Source organism: Netta rufina (genome assembly GCF_964035555.1).
Source record: "Netta rufina genome assembly, chromosome: 3".
NCBI classification, from domain to species: Eukaryota; Metazoa; Chordata; class Aves; order Anseriformes; family Anatidae; genus Netta; species Netta rufina.
The window spans coordinates 65,487,493-65,501,648 of NC_140125.1; the positions used below are offsets into that span (position 1 = coordinate 65,487,493).

The 14,156-nt window shown below is 35.3% G+C and overlaps 1 protein-coding gene across 6 annotated transcripts in view; it reads right to left on the bottom strand.

Annotated features, from left to right (window-relative positions):
- EPHA7 (EPH receptor A7) overlaps positions 1–14,156 on the bottom strand; it is a gene marked incomplete at both ends in the record, with an annotated part of 164,171 nt that overhangs the window by 16,825 nt on the left and 133,190 nt on the right. For 4 of the 6 annotated variants that reach the window (XM_084285380.1, XM_084285375.1, XM_084285378.1 and 1 more), the window contains 5 exons: positions 5,227–5,376; positions 6,417–6,626; positions 7,614–7,675; positions 8,244–8,429; positions 12,611–12,736. In XM_084285380.1, the coding sequence (XP_084141506.1) occupies positions 5,227–5,376; positions 6,417–6,626; positions 7,614–7,675; positions 8,244–8,429; positions 12,611–12,736 (734 nt within the window). The remainder of the gene's footprint in view (positions 1–5,226; positions 5,377–6,416; positions 6,627–7,613; positions 7,676–8,243; positions 8,430–12,610; positions 12,737–14,156) is intronic. The other 2 variants (XM_084285379.1, XM_084285377.1) reach the window with 1 other exon arrangement.

Below are 14,156 nucleotides of genomic sequence, written 5' to 3' on the forward strand. Positions count from 1 at the left end.
CGGGGCAATGGGAGCCTCCCCACCCCCCTCAGTCACCGCCACGAGCAGCGCTGCACTTGGAGTTCACCGTGTGGCGAGTCGGCACAGAGCAGAGGGACGGACATCAGGACCCTGCAGCCTGTCTGACGTAACCATGGAAGCAGCGGCGGCTGTGCTGCTGCTCTCTGGCATGTTTTTGATCTGTGGAGACCGTGCATGGCAAGGAGTACCAGCCAATGCTTTTGGAGGACCGTGTTACCTAGGGCGACTCACACTTTTCACTCCAGATTTACACTCGTGGCAGAACTCGACAAGGAGCAGAAGAATTAAACGAGAACTAAAAACTTTGGGTTCTGACTGTAATGATGATGTAGAATTGTGGGGTCCAGCAGAAAGATTCTTTGCTTCTTTGGTGCCTGGTGTGGGAACTGCACACGCTTTGACTAACATTAATAAGCTTGCTTGTTGGGCTGTTAAACAATCAAATGTAACAACACAAGTTCTTTCTGAAATGTCACAATATATGGAGAGTCTAAGACATGCTGTATTGCAAAATAGGGCCGCTATTGATTTCTTACTGCTGGCTCAGGGACATGGGTGTGAAGATGTAGAAGGAATGTGTTGCTTTTATCTTTCCGACCATGGTTAGTCAATTCACGACCAGTTGAAATGGTTAAGGGATCATATGCAAAAAATTGTAGTACAAGATAGTTGGTTTGAAGGTTGGCTTAAATCTGTTTTTGGGAACATGGGTGGATGGGTTTTGTTAGTTAAAGAGGGACTTCGCTTTCTACTTATAATTATATTGATTATAGTTGCTGCACGTATAATCTTTAACTGCCTAACTAAGAAACTAGAGCAACTCACAGAGAAGGTATTTGTAGCGCAAAATAAAAACGGGGGAATTGTGGAGGAATGGTTAAGTGAAATAGGACACGTGGATGTTGGGCAGTTAAGAGGCAATGGGCTAGTGAAGTACCGTACTCAACTCACATGAGTCTGGCACGTACACAGCTGGCTGAGAGCCAATCAGGCTCAAGGACACGATGCCCTTGAGCGATGGGGACAGTCCCTAAGGCGGGACGGTGGCTAAAAGAAGGAGGAACTACCTGAAAAGAGCGGGAAATGTTAGCCAATCCTGAGCTTAGTTTTTGCAATATGTATGAGTTGATTATGTTCAAACTAGATAAAAGGCGACTGAGCTATCCATTAAAGTTGAAGTTCACTGTTCACTCATACTGAGCGTCTGTGTCTTCCTTCCGTCGACAACATTAGATTTAATAAGAGATGCTGCTACATGATTATATGATTAAAAAAGATCACAAATATCTGAACCAAGAATTATATCCACTTGTTGATATCCTTAGCCAAGTCCATTTGGATTTAAGTGAGAAAGAAAAATGGTTAAAGTAAAATCACAGAAAACTGCCGCAAACCTTGGGGGCAGGATAAGAAATCACATCAGGAAGCAATGCAGATAAGAAAAGCTTTTGAAAAGGGGCTAAACCACTGGTCATGGGGGATTTCATGTATACTGACATTGACTGACACAGCATATTAGAATTGCTAAGGAAGGGTGCTTGTTTCTGAAGGGTAGTGCATAGGACTGTGTTCTCCCTCGGTTTTTACAGAATGCAGAAACAGCTTTTCCAGAAGCTGTTCTGGACTTAGTCCTAGGAAACAGAACTGGTATGATACATGAAACTGAATATCCAGGTGAATATCCTTGGTTTAGTGAAAATAATAACCTCAGATGTAAAATATTTCATAGGTTATGTGAGAAAACACAAAAGCAGTGGACTGCAAAGTAGACAGAACAGCAAAGGATACAAAGGATACAAAATGACCTTCAAAAATCTAGCTGAATTCCATGATTGTATCAAAACTTTTTTGAAGAAATGAAACTTGTGAAAAGAAGAGGCATAACCCAGAGGCACAGCACTTTCTGCACATTTGTGTCACAGGATGTCCTTCTGACCTCAGGGAGGTTGCCTCATCTCCCTGTGCCTCAGCTTTCTATCCATAGATTTAGAATAACAATACTGTCCTGCAGCTTAAAAATGGCTGAGAAATATTCAGTTCCTGCAGTAACATCCACACCTTGAAGAATGAGTGTGGTGAGCTTTTAGAGACAGTGAAGTTATCTGTCAGACAGAGTGGGAAAAGAGGATTTCAGCAGAAGGAGAACAGGAAAATTGCAAAAAAGAGTACTATATATGAAAGAAGACATTAAAAGCAAAATGTAAGATATTTTGGATCAGTATTAAAAAGAAAAACAAAATAACAGCACTGCACAATCAAAAGAGGCAGTAAAGTGGAGTAAAACAAAAATAAGCTACAGTGTGCATAGAAAAACTGGTGTGCTTTGAAAAGTCAATCAGAAATTTCTAAGAAAAGTTTTTATACAGGATAAAAGGTTTTAAATACATTGTGCATAGCAACTACTATTTGTTAAAAGTGAAGCAGTTGTTTAAGAAGTCAGAATTCAAAAACAGGAATGAAAAACTAAATAAAACCATGAGCAAATAAAAACCAAATTATTTAAGAAACTTGGAAATAACAGATGATCTAGGTAAGATTTTATTCTAGTGGTGAAAATATGAATGAAATCAGGAACACAACTTTTCCATGCTCACTAAGATTTGGAAAGAAATCTGAGAAAGGTAGGAAACAAGGTGACAATATTTTTAGAAGGCTTTGGAGATATCATGGAATCAGCTTCTTTGATACATGTTCTGAGAAAAGTGAACATGAAGGATGAAACCTGGAAATATATATGAATGAGTTATCTAGAGATGGATGGATGGATGGAATGGCTGTGAATATCCAAAAACTGTAAAAACATTCCAAAATATTGATAAGTACAGTTGTGTGTGAGGAGGGGTTGTTTTTAATTTTTTACAGAACTCAGATAATTTTAAGAATAATAATATGAGTGTCTACTCCACTAAGAAAGGTGGTAGTGGTGTTCAAAAATCATCATTCAGAAACATATATATATATATATATATATATATATATATATATATATATATATATATATATATATGTTTTTGGAATAAGCAAAGCTACAAAGAGAACTCAGCTGGAGTTCTTACTAATAGAATTTATTTATACTATTTACAATTGCCAATATTTGTTTCAAATTCAAATGTAGCTTTTGCCACAAAATAAAAAAATAAAAAAAAAAAAAAAAAAAGAGAGAAAAAAAAAAGTACTGTTGAGAATCTGGTATGCTTCTCTCATAATCTGGCTATCTAAGAATGCAAAGTAGATTAGAAGAGCAGGTCTGTAAACTGTATGTAGTGGTTGCTAACAAAGATCAGAGAAAACTTTAGAGAATCAGGACATTGTAATGTTTGCTTTGTGGTTATCACACTTCTGCATATATAATAATAATAATAACAATAATAAGGTATAAATTTTAATAATAATAAAGCCAAGAGTCCAGAAATGAAATAACAAACAAACAAACACCAACAACAAAAGCAACAAAAACATGGAAACCTAAAATCTTACTCTATTCTGGAGACCTAATCTTACTATTTTCTGAAGAACTGATCTACATGAACTCTAGTAAACTAGTTTACTAGAACTAGTAAACTTTGGAAAATAGTAAAGCACAGAGGTTTGAAGGCACACAGATTAATCTTAAAGAGACACTGCAACATAAATCTGTATCCTTTGTGAATCTAAAACAATAATTTATAGGAAGAGGTGTGGGATTAAAGAAGTGCCATCCAAAGCTGAAAATTTACAGATGCTTCAGATCTGATCTGGTCCATGACTACACCAACATCCACGTTTAGGCAAAATGATGGATTTAAGATTAAAAAAACTGCCTGGGTGTGTATAGAAAATTAGAAGAGACACATTTAGCATTTTCACTTCCAGTTAAATACTCACACTGATAACCACGGAGGGGAATAAATAAATAACCATATGATTTTTGCATCATGGATTTGTCTGTGCAATTGATAGTATGTGCACAGGTTTTGGGGGGAATATTTTAGGACACAGTAAAAGATCACAGCATGCAAAAATATTTGAATTTATTTTACTCAGCAATTGATGCATCTTTAATCTATGTGTTATTGAAGATATTATATTATGTAAAATGTTAAAAATATATTAAAGTGCAAGAGATTGTAACAAGCTATTTTATGAGAAAGGTTAATTCACGTGCTTTACTTGCAGCTTTCTATTAAGAGAATACTTTTCAAAATCCATCAAGATGCATGAAGATATTGGAATTTCCCCTTTATTTAAAAGTTTTTCCTTGTTGTTCCCTGAAAGATAGGTAAAGTTTGCCTCTTATATTCCTGTCAGATTTCTTCTATATTTGAATCTAGTACAGAAAGAAGGTGTCAAAAGAAATGAAAATCTACTGGGTGCCTAGGGAATGTAAATATTTCTCTTTCTCTGCCCCAAGGACTTGTTTGTCCATATTTTGACAGTCCATGAAATCTTTGACACTGAAACCTGTCAAATATTAACAACTTTGCACTGTGTCAAACTGACTCATCATTTACACTTCTATAATTTTTTTAAACTCTGATGTCGATCATTCAATCAAAAAATAAAATAATGATGATAATAAAAAAGAATCCCAAGCCTTCGACCTGAAGAACTTTAAATGTGTATCTTTCTGACATCTTTCTCACCTGCATGGCTTTTCCCTGTATACTTTCTATGTTAATAGACACTCTTGTCAGAAACCAAAATTAACACCCATATGTTCTATTACTGCTGACCTGTTGCTCTAAGTCATATTTTATGCAAACAAGGATATTGTTAAATCAGCATAATTAACTTTAAAGTGCCAAAGTAGGTCATTAACTGCCACTCAGATTTTTAACAACTTTTTTCAACTGATTAATCATTGCTCTGAGGTCAGAAACCTCACAATTAAATTTTCATTTGAAAAAATTAGTTCCTTCTAATAGTATATATTCTAATAGTATAATAAAGTGAAGAGCTTATATTACTATTTTGGACATTCCAATTTTACTTTATACTTGGGACAGAAACCTACAACAACCACGTGGAAGAATAAGGATTTAGAGATGTAGGTAAAAAGTGCAAGCTTTGTAACTTTTCCTATTTTTGAGAACCTTACCATGTTTTGGAATATCTTATTCCTAAAACAAAATTACATTCATATGTAGTGAAATATGTGTATACATTTAAAGTATGTAATATTTGTTTTTCTAATACATGTGTGCTCACAGACAAAGGATAACCTACATCTTGATTTGACATGTCCCAGTAAGGCCGTTCTCCATAAGACATTACTTCCCACATAACTATTCCATAACTCCATACATCACTGGCTGATGTAAATTTGCGGTACTGGATTGCCTCCGGAGCTGTCCATCTCACTGGAATTTTTCCACCCTATGGAAGAAAAAGATATATCTTTTTTCTACCTCAGAATTTCCTCATCATCTTCCTTAGAGTGCATTTATAATTATTTCTATAAAAATCAAAATTTACATCAGCTATTGTAGTTTACCAATTTCAGATTTTTCAAAAGTAAGCTTAAACTTAAGCTCTTAAGCACCAGGACTGTAGAAAGTAAGGCAACTGAGCTAAGTTGGATGCATTTCTCTGCAGGTGTTTCTATCTTCATTGATTTTAAGGGGCTGCTTAGCTGTCTGATTTAGGCTTGACATTTAAGGCGTGTCAAGCTAGGTGAGAGAAATCTCATCCTGTGCATATAAATGCCATTGAATTGTCATATGACTCCTCGGAAATCTCCATCTAGCACTTTAAAATTGGAATCCCACTTAGATCCAAGTGGCAGGAGTGACACCCATGAATGTGGAATGCCTGTGTGCTTTCCAGATCCCTGTGCCTGTTGGAGCAGATTCCAGGGGCCCCTCCTTCCCTCAGCATGAGAAAATAGGTACAGTGAGGCCCCACGGGTGGGAAAAGAGAGCTGGCTTAACAAAAGAATAAAGAGCATAGTGTGCCCGATGAATGGTTATTTAAGAAAAGCATCCCACCCAAAAGCAAGGGAAAACACAGGAGTTGAGCTTTGTCACAGTCTAGCCTCAAGCTAGTCAACTTTTTGGTGAGATAAAATCTAGTCTGAAAAATAATAATACCCTACAAATATTTTAATTGGCTCATACTAGGTGACATGACTAACCTTTCTATGATTAAAACTTCTGTATTTGTTCAAAAAGAGAATCGTGAGGAAGGGAATAAAGATACTGTGCAAAATATCTAGAACTTTACCAGTTAAAAATGCATGCTGTTACAAAAATATCATACTCTACTTAGAGCCAGATTTCTGCAGAAACTGTCTCCCTTTTCACTGGTTACCATTTCTCAAGCAATTAATGTATTTCTTTTTTCTCTGCTTGCCAGAAGATATGCTTCTTCTTAATAACCACGTTTCAAAATGACTAAAAAATATCAATTTCTCTTACAGTAGTAGTGTAGACAGCCTCTGGATCATCTTCTACAACTCTGGAAAGACCAAAGTCTGACACTTTACAAACAAGGTTGCTGTTGACAAGAATATTGCGTGCTGCAAGATCCCTGTGTACATATCCCATATCAGCCAAATATCTCATTCCAGCAGCAATTCCTCTCAGCATTCCCACCAGTTGAATGACTGTAAATTGCCCATCATGTTTCTAAAGGGGAGAAAGGAGCAGCAATTCTTGTTAGTATAGATGAGAAAAGAAATAAGAATTAGTTTTACAACTTCAGGTTTCTACTTATTTACAATTTGTGTGGCAATTCATCCTAGGGCAAAGAAACACACTTCAAGAGCAAGTTTTATTTGTTTCAGAGAGAAAGCAGTACATCCAGTTAAGAAATGCATGTTACTTCTAATGTACTAGAAGTAACAAAGCTTGCTAATCCCCATAAAATTCTGACTAACTCATGGGAAGTCTTTTTCAAGAGAGCTTTCCTGATGAACCAACTCTTTATTGTTTGCCTCTATGCTCTTCCTCTCTCAGAATAACTGTATTTGTCAAGAAAATAAGAACTGTCTCCTTTTTCAACCCAAGCTACCAGGAACTTTATTCATAGCTTGCAATTTCTCTCTCTCTCTTTCCCATCTCTATAGAGTGTTATACATCATTTCATACTGTACACCAAGCAAAGCAAAAGAACTGTCCAGTTCAGAGTACACACACAACAAACACTAAATACTTATGAACTTATTTTTATTTTTGCTTTGTTCTTCTCTTAAACGTGACAATAGTTCATTTAGGGATTCTTGTGTTTTGACTTCTACCATGCTCAAAAAATAAATGCTGCTCCAGAGAGGCAGAAGACTGGGCTTCAGTATCAGCCACCTCCATGCAGCTGGTGGCAGTAATATGAGCCACCTTAAATGCCACTTAAAATTGCCACTTACATTCCTAGAATGTTTCCATATGATCCTGTCTGATCTTCTGATTTCTGAGCTGATTTTGCTGAGAACTGCTAGTATTTGACAAGTTCCATTTCAGCCTGAAAAGGACTTTTATTTTAATATCATCTGTCTGCATACAAATATATATAAATGCACATATAAAACAATGTATTTTTAAACATTATATATAAAACTATACATAGATGTGTAACTTAAAATATACTTATGTATGTTATGTTTTCATTTTGGTACTTACCCTAAGAAATGCATCTAAGGCCCCATTTTCCATGTATTCTATTACAATCATGACTGGTTTCCCTAAAAGACATGAAGGCACATTTGTTTGAGAAACTGTAAAACAATGGAGTGCCTTTTTTTGATAAAACACATGTTATTCCTTTGAAGGTCTGAATTGTTGAGACATGAGAATTTCTGAAGCCTCCAGCACCGTTACTGAGCTCTAATAAGTTCTTAAATGTCTTCATGGAAGACATTTGATGGTCATGATCCACAAAATTAAACCGTACAAATCAAAATGTCAGTGTGTTCTCCTGACTCCTGCTGTGTGAACAGGACTCTGGAATAATGACACTTCAGATAATATGAAAGGACATAAGAAACCTTATCTCTCTGCATGGTCTTTGAGGCTAAATGAAACTAGAAAAATAATATATTTCAAAGTACTTCATCTTTTAATTATGCATGCATCTTAATTTTTTCCTCAGGTTGTAGCTTAAAGTAGATATTGTTTCAGTTAGTTACGCATCAGAATAAAATCCATTAGGAGTGTACAGTCTGTTTATAATTTGAATCTTTGACCATGAATAAACAAAAGTAATTTCTGATATTAGGTTGTTATCTGACTTGTTATCAAGCCACTGCTTACCTCTGGTAACGACCCCTTCTAAATGAACAACATTGGGGTGGTCAAATTGTCCCATGATGCTTGCTTCACACAGGAAATCTCTCCTCTGCTTTTCAGTGTAGCCAACCTTCAGAGTTTTTATGGCTACTGCAACATCTCTCTTGCCAGGAAGCTTTAGACGCCCACTGCACACTTCACCAAACTCTCCTAAAATGAAATAGATCAACACTGAATTACTCTGGCTGTAATATCAATGTTCTTTTTTGAACTAGCTGCCTTGATTGAACTAGCTGCCTATGTATGTATTTAAATTGAATACATGAATATACATATTTGAAATGGATTACTTAAGAACACAAAGACAGGCATGTGCTCTACATGAATTTCTGAATGAGTACCCTAAGGAGCAAACACATGAAGTTAAACTAATCTACACGACTATTATCTGAATCTTTGTAAAAGACTTGTTAGTAATTTGCTGCTTTTTTTTTTTTTCAAAAACAGGAAATAAAAATGGTTTTCATAAGAAAATACTGTTACTGAAATACTAATACTATTTCTAAGTGAAAATGTCATTCTGTTTCAAATGGTTTCCTTGCTATCTTTATATCCAATGTATTTCTTTTTCTTTGTTTCTTTCAAAAGGCACCTCTTTCAAAGCTGCTTTTAATTTAACAATGTTGTAGTGTTAAAAAGCACTTCATTATTACATTCAAGAAGGATAATTTACTTTGCAGATTAGGAATGGGAAGGTGTGATTTATAATGATTTTGTTCCATTAAACAAACACAAGCAAATGTTGGAATTCTGTAAAAAGTTTCTAAATTATTAGATAATTGGAACATGAAGAATCATGTGAATAAAATGGCCAAACAGCCAGTAAGAATACCAATAAATAAAAAAATAAATAAGGCCTCCTACAATTTGGGATAGAAGTAATTGGACTGCATTGGACAAGAAAGAACATTGAAATATATGAGATGTGGAGCTGAATGGCAATACATTTATCACACTGTTTTTGAGGTTGTGGAAGACTGAAGGGACTGCCCCTTGTGTCACAGTAGTTTCAGCAAGGAGAAAAAGAGAATCCCCATTCTGTAGCCAGAAAAAAAGGATTCTTGGGACATGTAGGAGACGTAGGTGGTAACATATTTTATGCTGAATAGAGGGGAACATCTCTTTAAAAAAAATAGACTTTTCAGAATATTTAGTAGTCTGGTACATTGCAAATTTACCTGGAATATGGTAGAGAGAGAGCCAAGTCCAAATCCAATCAAGTCTAAAATTTATCTCCTGCATACCCACCGAATGTCTTTAAATTATTGAGTACACACAAGTATGCAGACACACCTACATCTAAGACATGTTTTAGGATGAATGCTGAAAAAAAATATGATTGAATTAGGAAACAGCAGTGTAGACTGTTTGATTATAGAATCCCTTTGAGATGTAGGCTGAGGTCTTAAGAAAGCTGGTGGGATTAGGATTTAAGTGCAGATACACACTGGTAAGGCAGCAGAGAGGGGTGCCTTGGAATTACCTAAGGAGGTAGGTGGATTTTGAATTGTCATAATTTATGAATTTTGAGAAATCTTGTTTAAAACACTGTCCCTCCAGCCCAGAAGGGTAGAACTTTGGGTGGACCACAGTATTTCCTAAACTTTGGGCACATCTCCACTCAGCACTGCCAGTTTTACAAATCTCACAGGAGATTACTCTCTATGTAATTGAATTCCTCTCACTCTGTTTGACAGAATTTAAATTCAGGTTAGCTTCAATCAACTCCACATACCTCTGTTAACAGTATTGTACTAATCAGACAGACAGAGGGCATTATTCCTGTCTGAACATTACCCCCAGCTATCCTTGGGCACTGAAATTATGGTATGAAAATCTACGTCATAGTCATGAATATCATGAGAGACATAGGTAATGATCAGCTGTTGGACTGCTCATGTCTTTAGCTTGGTGCCTTCCTGCACTTCATGAGCAATAAGGATGACTACTAATGAATGCACCACTCACCTTAATCACAGCCCCTAGCCACAACAACAGCTGACTAAAGTATAACAATTAGTATAACAATTTTCTCTTGCTATACCTTCCAGAACTGTTTTTTTTGTTTGTTTGTTTTGTTTTGTTTTGTTTTTTCCCCCACACACTGAGAACAAGATGTGAGTATATGTATGTATTTGTATGTAATATTTCAGAGCCAGGTAATTAGGGTACTTGGCACAGAAGACACTAAGCCTTCACTCCTTTCCAGCTCTCTGGGATATGATTTTGATTGATATCCAAAAGCAGATCACTCATACTCAGGCAAACCAGAAACTTGAATGTGTATATCATTCATTTCAGGCCAGGATAATAGCCAAAGAACTACTTTTATTCCCAACAAAGTATATTTAGCTGAAATGGTGCCCAAAAAGGAACCAGAAAAGATGACAACAAGAGTGGGAACATCGCACAGCCAACAGCCATGAGCTCAGCATGTCAACAATGAAGAGACTAAAACAAAGGATCTGTGGTATGAACAAGGACTCAACATAGTGGATACAATAATCTGTATCTGACAGGTGGCCACAGCAGGGTGGTAATGAAAATCTTGGCAAGGAAAGCACATATCCCTCATGCAAATTGAGCTCAAGCATACTTGCACCCTATTTGTCTACGAGAGACATGGCACTACAGAATAGCTGATGTGGCCAGCATTACTAGTGCACATTGAGACTGCTAAGTGGCTTTTCTGGTGCTGTCACCAGTAGAAATTCTGTATTCTTCTTTGATGTATGAGTTTCAGTTGCTTCTTTTAGTCTTTAACATTCTGTTGAACTTGGACTGTATTTCATTTCACTCTTGCCTCTGTCTACATCAACAAGTTAAAAAGACAACTAAAATATTCTTTATCATAGTACTTCTAAGTAACTTTTTCAAGGAATGACTACTGACACAAGTTAGATTTTTGCTATCACTTATACTCATTAAAATCAAGAATAAATTAATCTATAGCCAACCAAATTATTATTATTTCCTCTGCCATAACACTGAAAATACTTATGCCTTAAATTGCATCCTCTTTGCAATCAAGGCATTTTCAGCATTTTGCCCAGAAGGCATCAGCAAAGTCCAACTGAATACATCTTCATGCTCTGAACTGTTGCTATGCTGATAGTTTTTTAACTCAAAACAAAAGATAAAACTCAATAATTTTTCTATGCTAATCTAGATTTTAAATCTTGTATATTTATTAGAAGAGGTGCTGCCGTTCTAGCATTACAAAATTACTAGTTAGCAGGGGCTAGATTCTTATGCTCTTACTCATCTGAAACAATAATTTTCTCAAGCAATGTTGTTAATTACAATGGTGCTACACCTTGATTAAGACATGATTCAACATGAGTGAGGTTACTTTTAAAAGTCATTGTGAATTCTAAGTGTAAAGATTTTTTACAGTTAAAACAGCTTATTTTAGAGATCTTTCTTCTTCTCTTTCAAAATAATACAATGTAATTTACAGTGCATGCCAAACTACAGGGTGATTTAAAAGTATTTTAGTAATACTTTTATAAAACAATGGGAAAGCAAAAGAACATTTCCTCCAGGAATCCAAAGTATTTGATATTTTTCTTACCCACAGAAACTTAATTTCACTACATGGAGTAGTGCAATAAAAATGTCACATATCTTATTAATGCAAACAAATGAAACTGCCTTTTTAGAGCATGAACACCACAGCTTAAGTAGGTGGTAGACAGCTCAAGAGGAAGAAAAGCAATGTTATGCTGGTGCAATTACAATCAGTCATGAGGAGTTAAACAATAACTTTTTGTATTCATAAAATATCAAAAAGGAAAATGGCAGAAGAAAAAACAGCTTTAGGGAAAATTTTGTTATACAGAAACAAGACCTTCCCAGTCTATATGTAAGATTTTGAGCTACACACTTTTCCTTATTCACATGAAAAAAAATCAGAGAACAAAAAACCTTCTTGCAAAAGGAAAGTGAGCAGAATTTGCACTTGTGCCTAACCCTTTTACTCTAACAGTAAAGAATAGGAAGCAAAATTACTTCCCCACAAGAAAAAAAAATAATAAAAAAAAAAAATTAACAGTAGATATATAAATTAGAAACCTGCAACTTTTCAATGACAAACAAAATTCTTCATTTACTTCTCGTAAGTATGTGTGTGTCTGAGTCTGTGTGTGTGTGTTTTTCTTGTTTATTTTTACATTTTAGAAGTGAGTGCAGTTTCATTTCTCTTAACCACTCTGGTGAATGCAAAAAGTTCTTCTATAGTCGAGGTATAATTATTTGCCTGTCATTATGATGTATGAGATTCAATCCTGGCTAAATGGAACAGTTGAATAAGGAAGCCACGGCCGCCTTACCTGCACCAATCACACGCTCAATTTTAATACAAGAGGCATCTAGCTCCTTGGCGAATTGATGGACAGCTCTATTTGGGTCCTCGTAGGTTTCAGGGTCAATGTAGGTTTTGGTGCCTGGAAATTTAACTGTAATGATGTAAGAAAGCATGACTGTGATGAAGCAAAGGCACTTATTGTGCAGTCAGTCCAGGAATTTCATTATGCAGAGTGCTTCTTGGAAGAGTGAACCTGCTTCCAACACCACCTGAGTCAGAGCCGCTCTGAGAGGCAACTTTAGTTTTATGTGTCATCTGCAAGCATGCTGACACAAGTACACAATCCCGTCTCTAAAAATGACTAACATTAACATTTGCACCTATTCCTTTAAGTTAAAGAAGTAATATATATTAAATAATGTTTAATGGAATAAAATGCAAGGGCCGGGTGGGAGAAAAAGTAAAGTGAGATGGGGGGAAGACTATAAAGGAGGTAAAACTTTCTTTTCTGTGTAAGAACAGCTTATTCTCCTTTCCCAGGCTGAGTAAAAAGCATTTCTTTACATTTTCCCTGTCTTCTAGAGGGATTTAAAAGGATCTGCTACCTACTTTAATTTGTTTAAACTATTGAATATATTTCTAGACTGTGGCAATAGCCAAGCTAAAGTTTTCACGGTGTTTAGAATTTATATTTTTAGGTATATGTCTTGCACTACAATACAAACATGAAAAACACTTGTAGTCAGCAAGGCACAGGAAAAAAAAAAAAAAAAAAAGATGCCGTGGAACAATTATTTCCTTTCTCAAGCACCTAAGTGAATAAAATGCAGCACCTTGGGTTTTGTTCGCTCATTTTCCAGTATAGCTCTTTGTGTAACTCAGGCAGGAAAGCATTCTGGCCAGCATGTATTTTTTTTTCCCCTTAGTTTGCTGCTGATTCAGGAAAATTATTTTCTCTTCTTTCAAAAGCAGAAATTTATGATGGAAGTAGAGGAACCCTGAAAATCTATTAACCAAACAATTTTTATGAAATTAATTTAGCTCTCAAGGATTACAGACCTGAGTTTTAATTAAGTCAGTCAATTAAAACCCAGTATCAAAAAGCAATAATGTTTCTGTGCTATTTGATACACTGATATACATGAATTGGATCAGAAGTCAATACAAAACACAGTTTATGGTTGCTTTGTAATCTCTTAATTAAACTTTTAAACTTGAAAATGTATTAAAAAATGGCTTAGTAGTCATTTGTTTTTACGTTTCAGATTGCATTACTGACAAAAAACAAACAAACAAACAAAAAACTTATAAGAAGGAAAAGGTTAGAGAAATTGTTAGAAAAATCTAATGAATTTACACATAAAAATTATTCAAGACTTTGCCCAAATGTTAATGCTTCTTCCAATTGTATTGATATATTTTTCAAATTATAAATGTTTATTTATTAAGTTTTTGTTAAATGAACAGTTAAATATTTATTAATTAAACATTCATATAAATGTTTATTCATTTGTTCAAAAATGACCAAAGGGGAAGAAACCAGTAGGCTACCCTCCTATAATAGTGCTTTC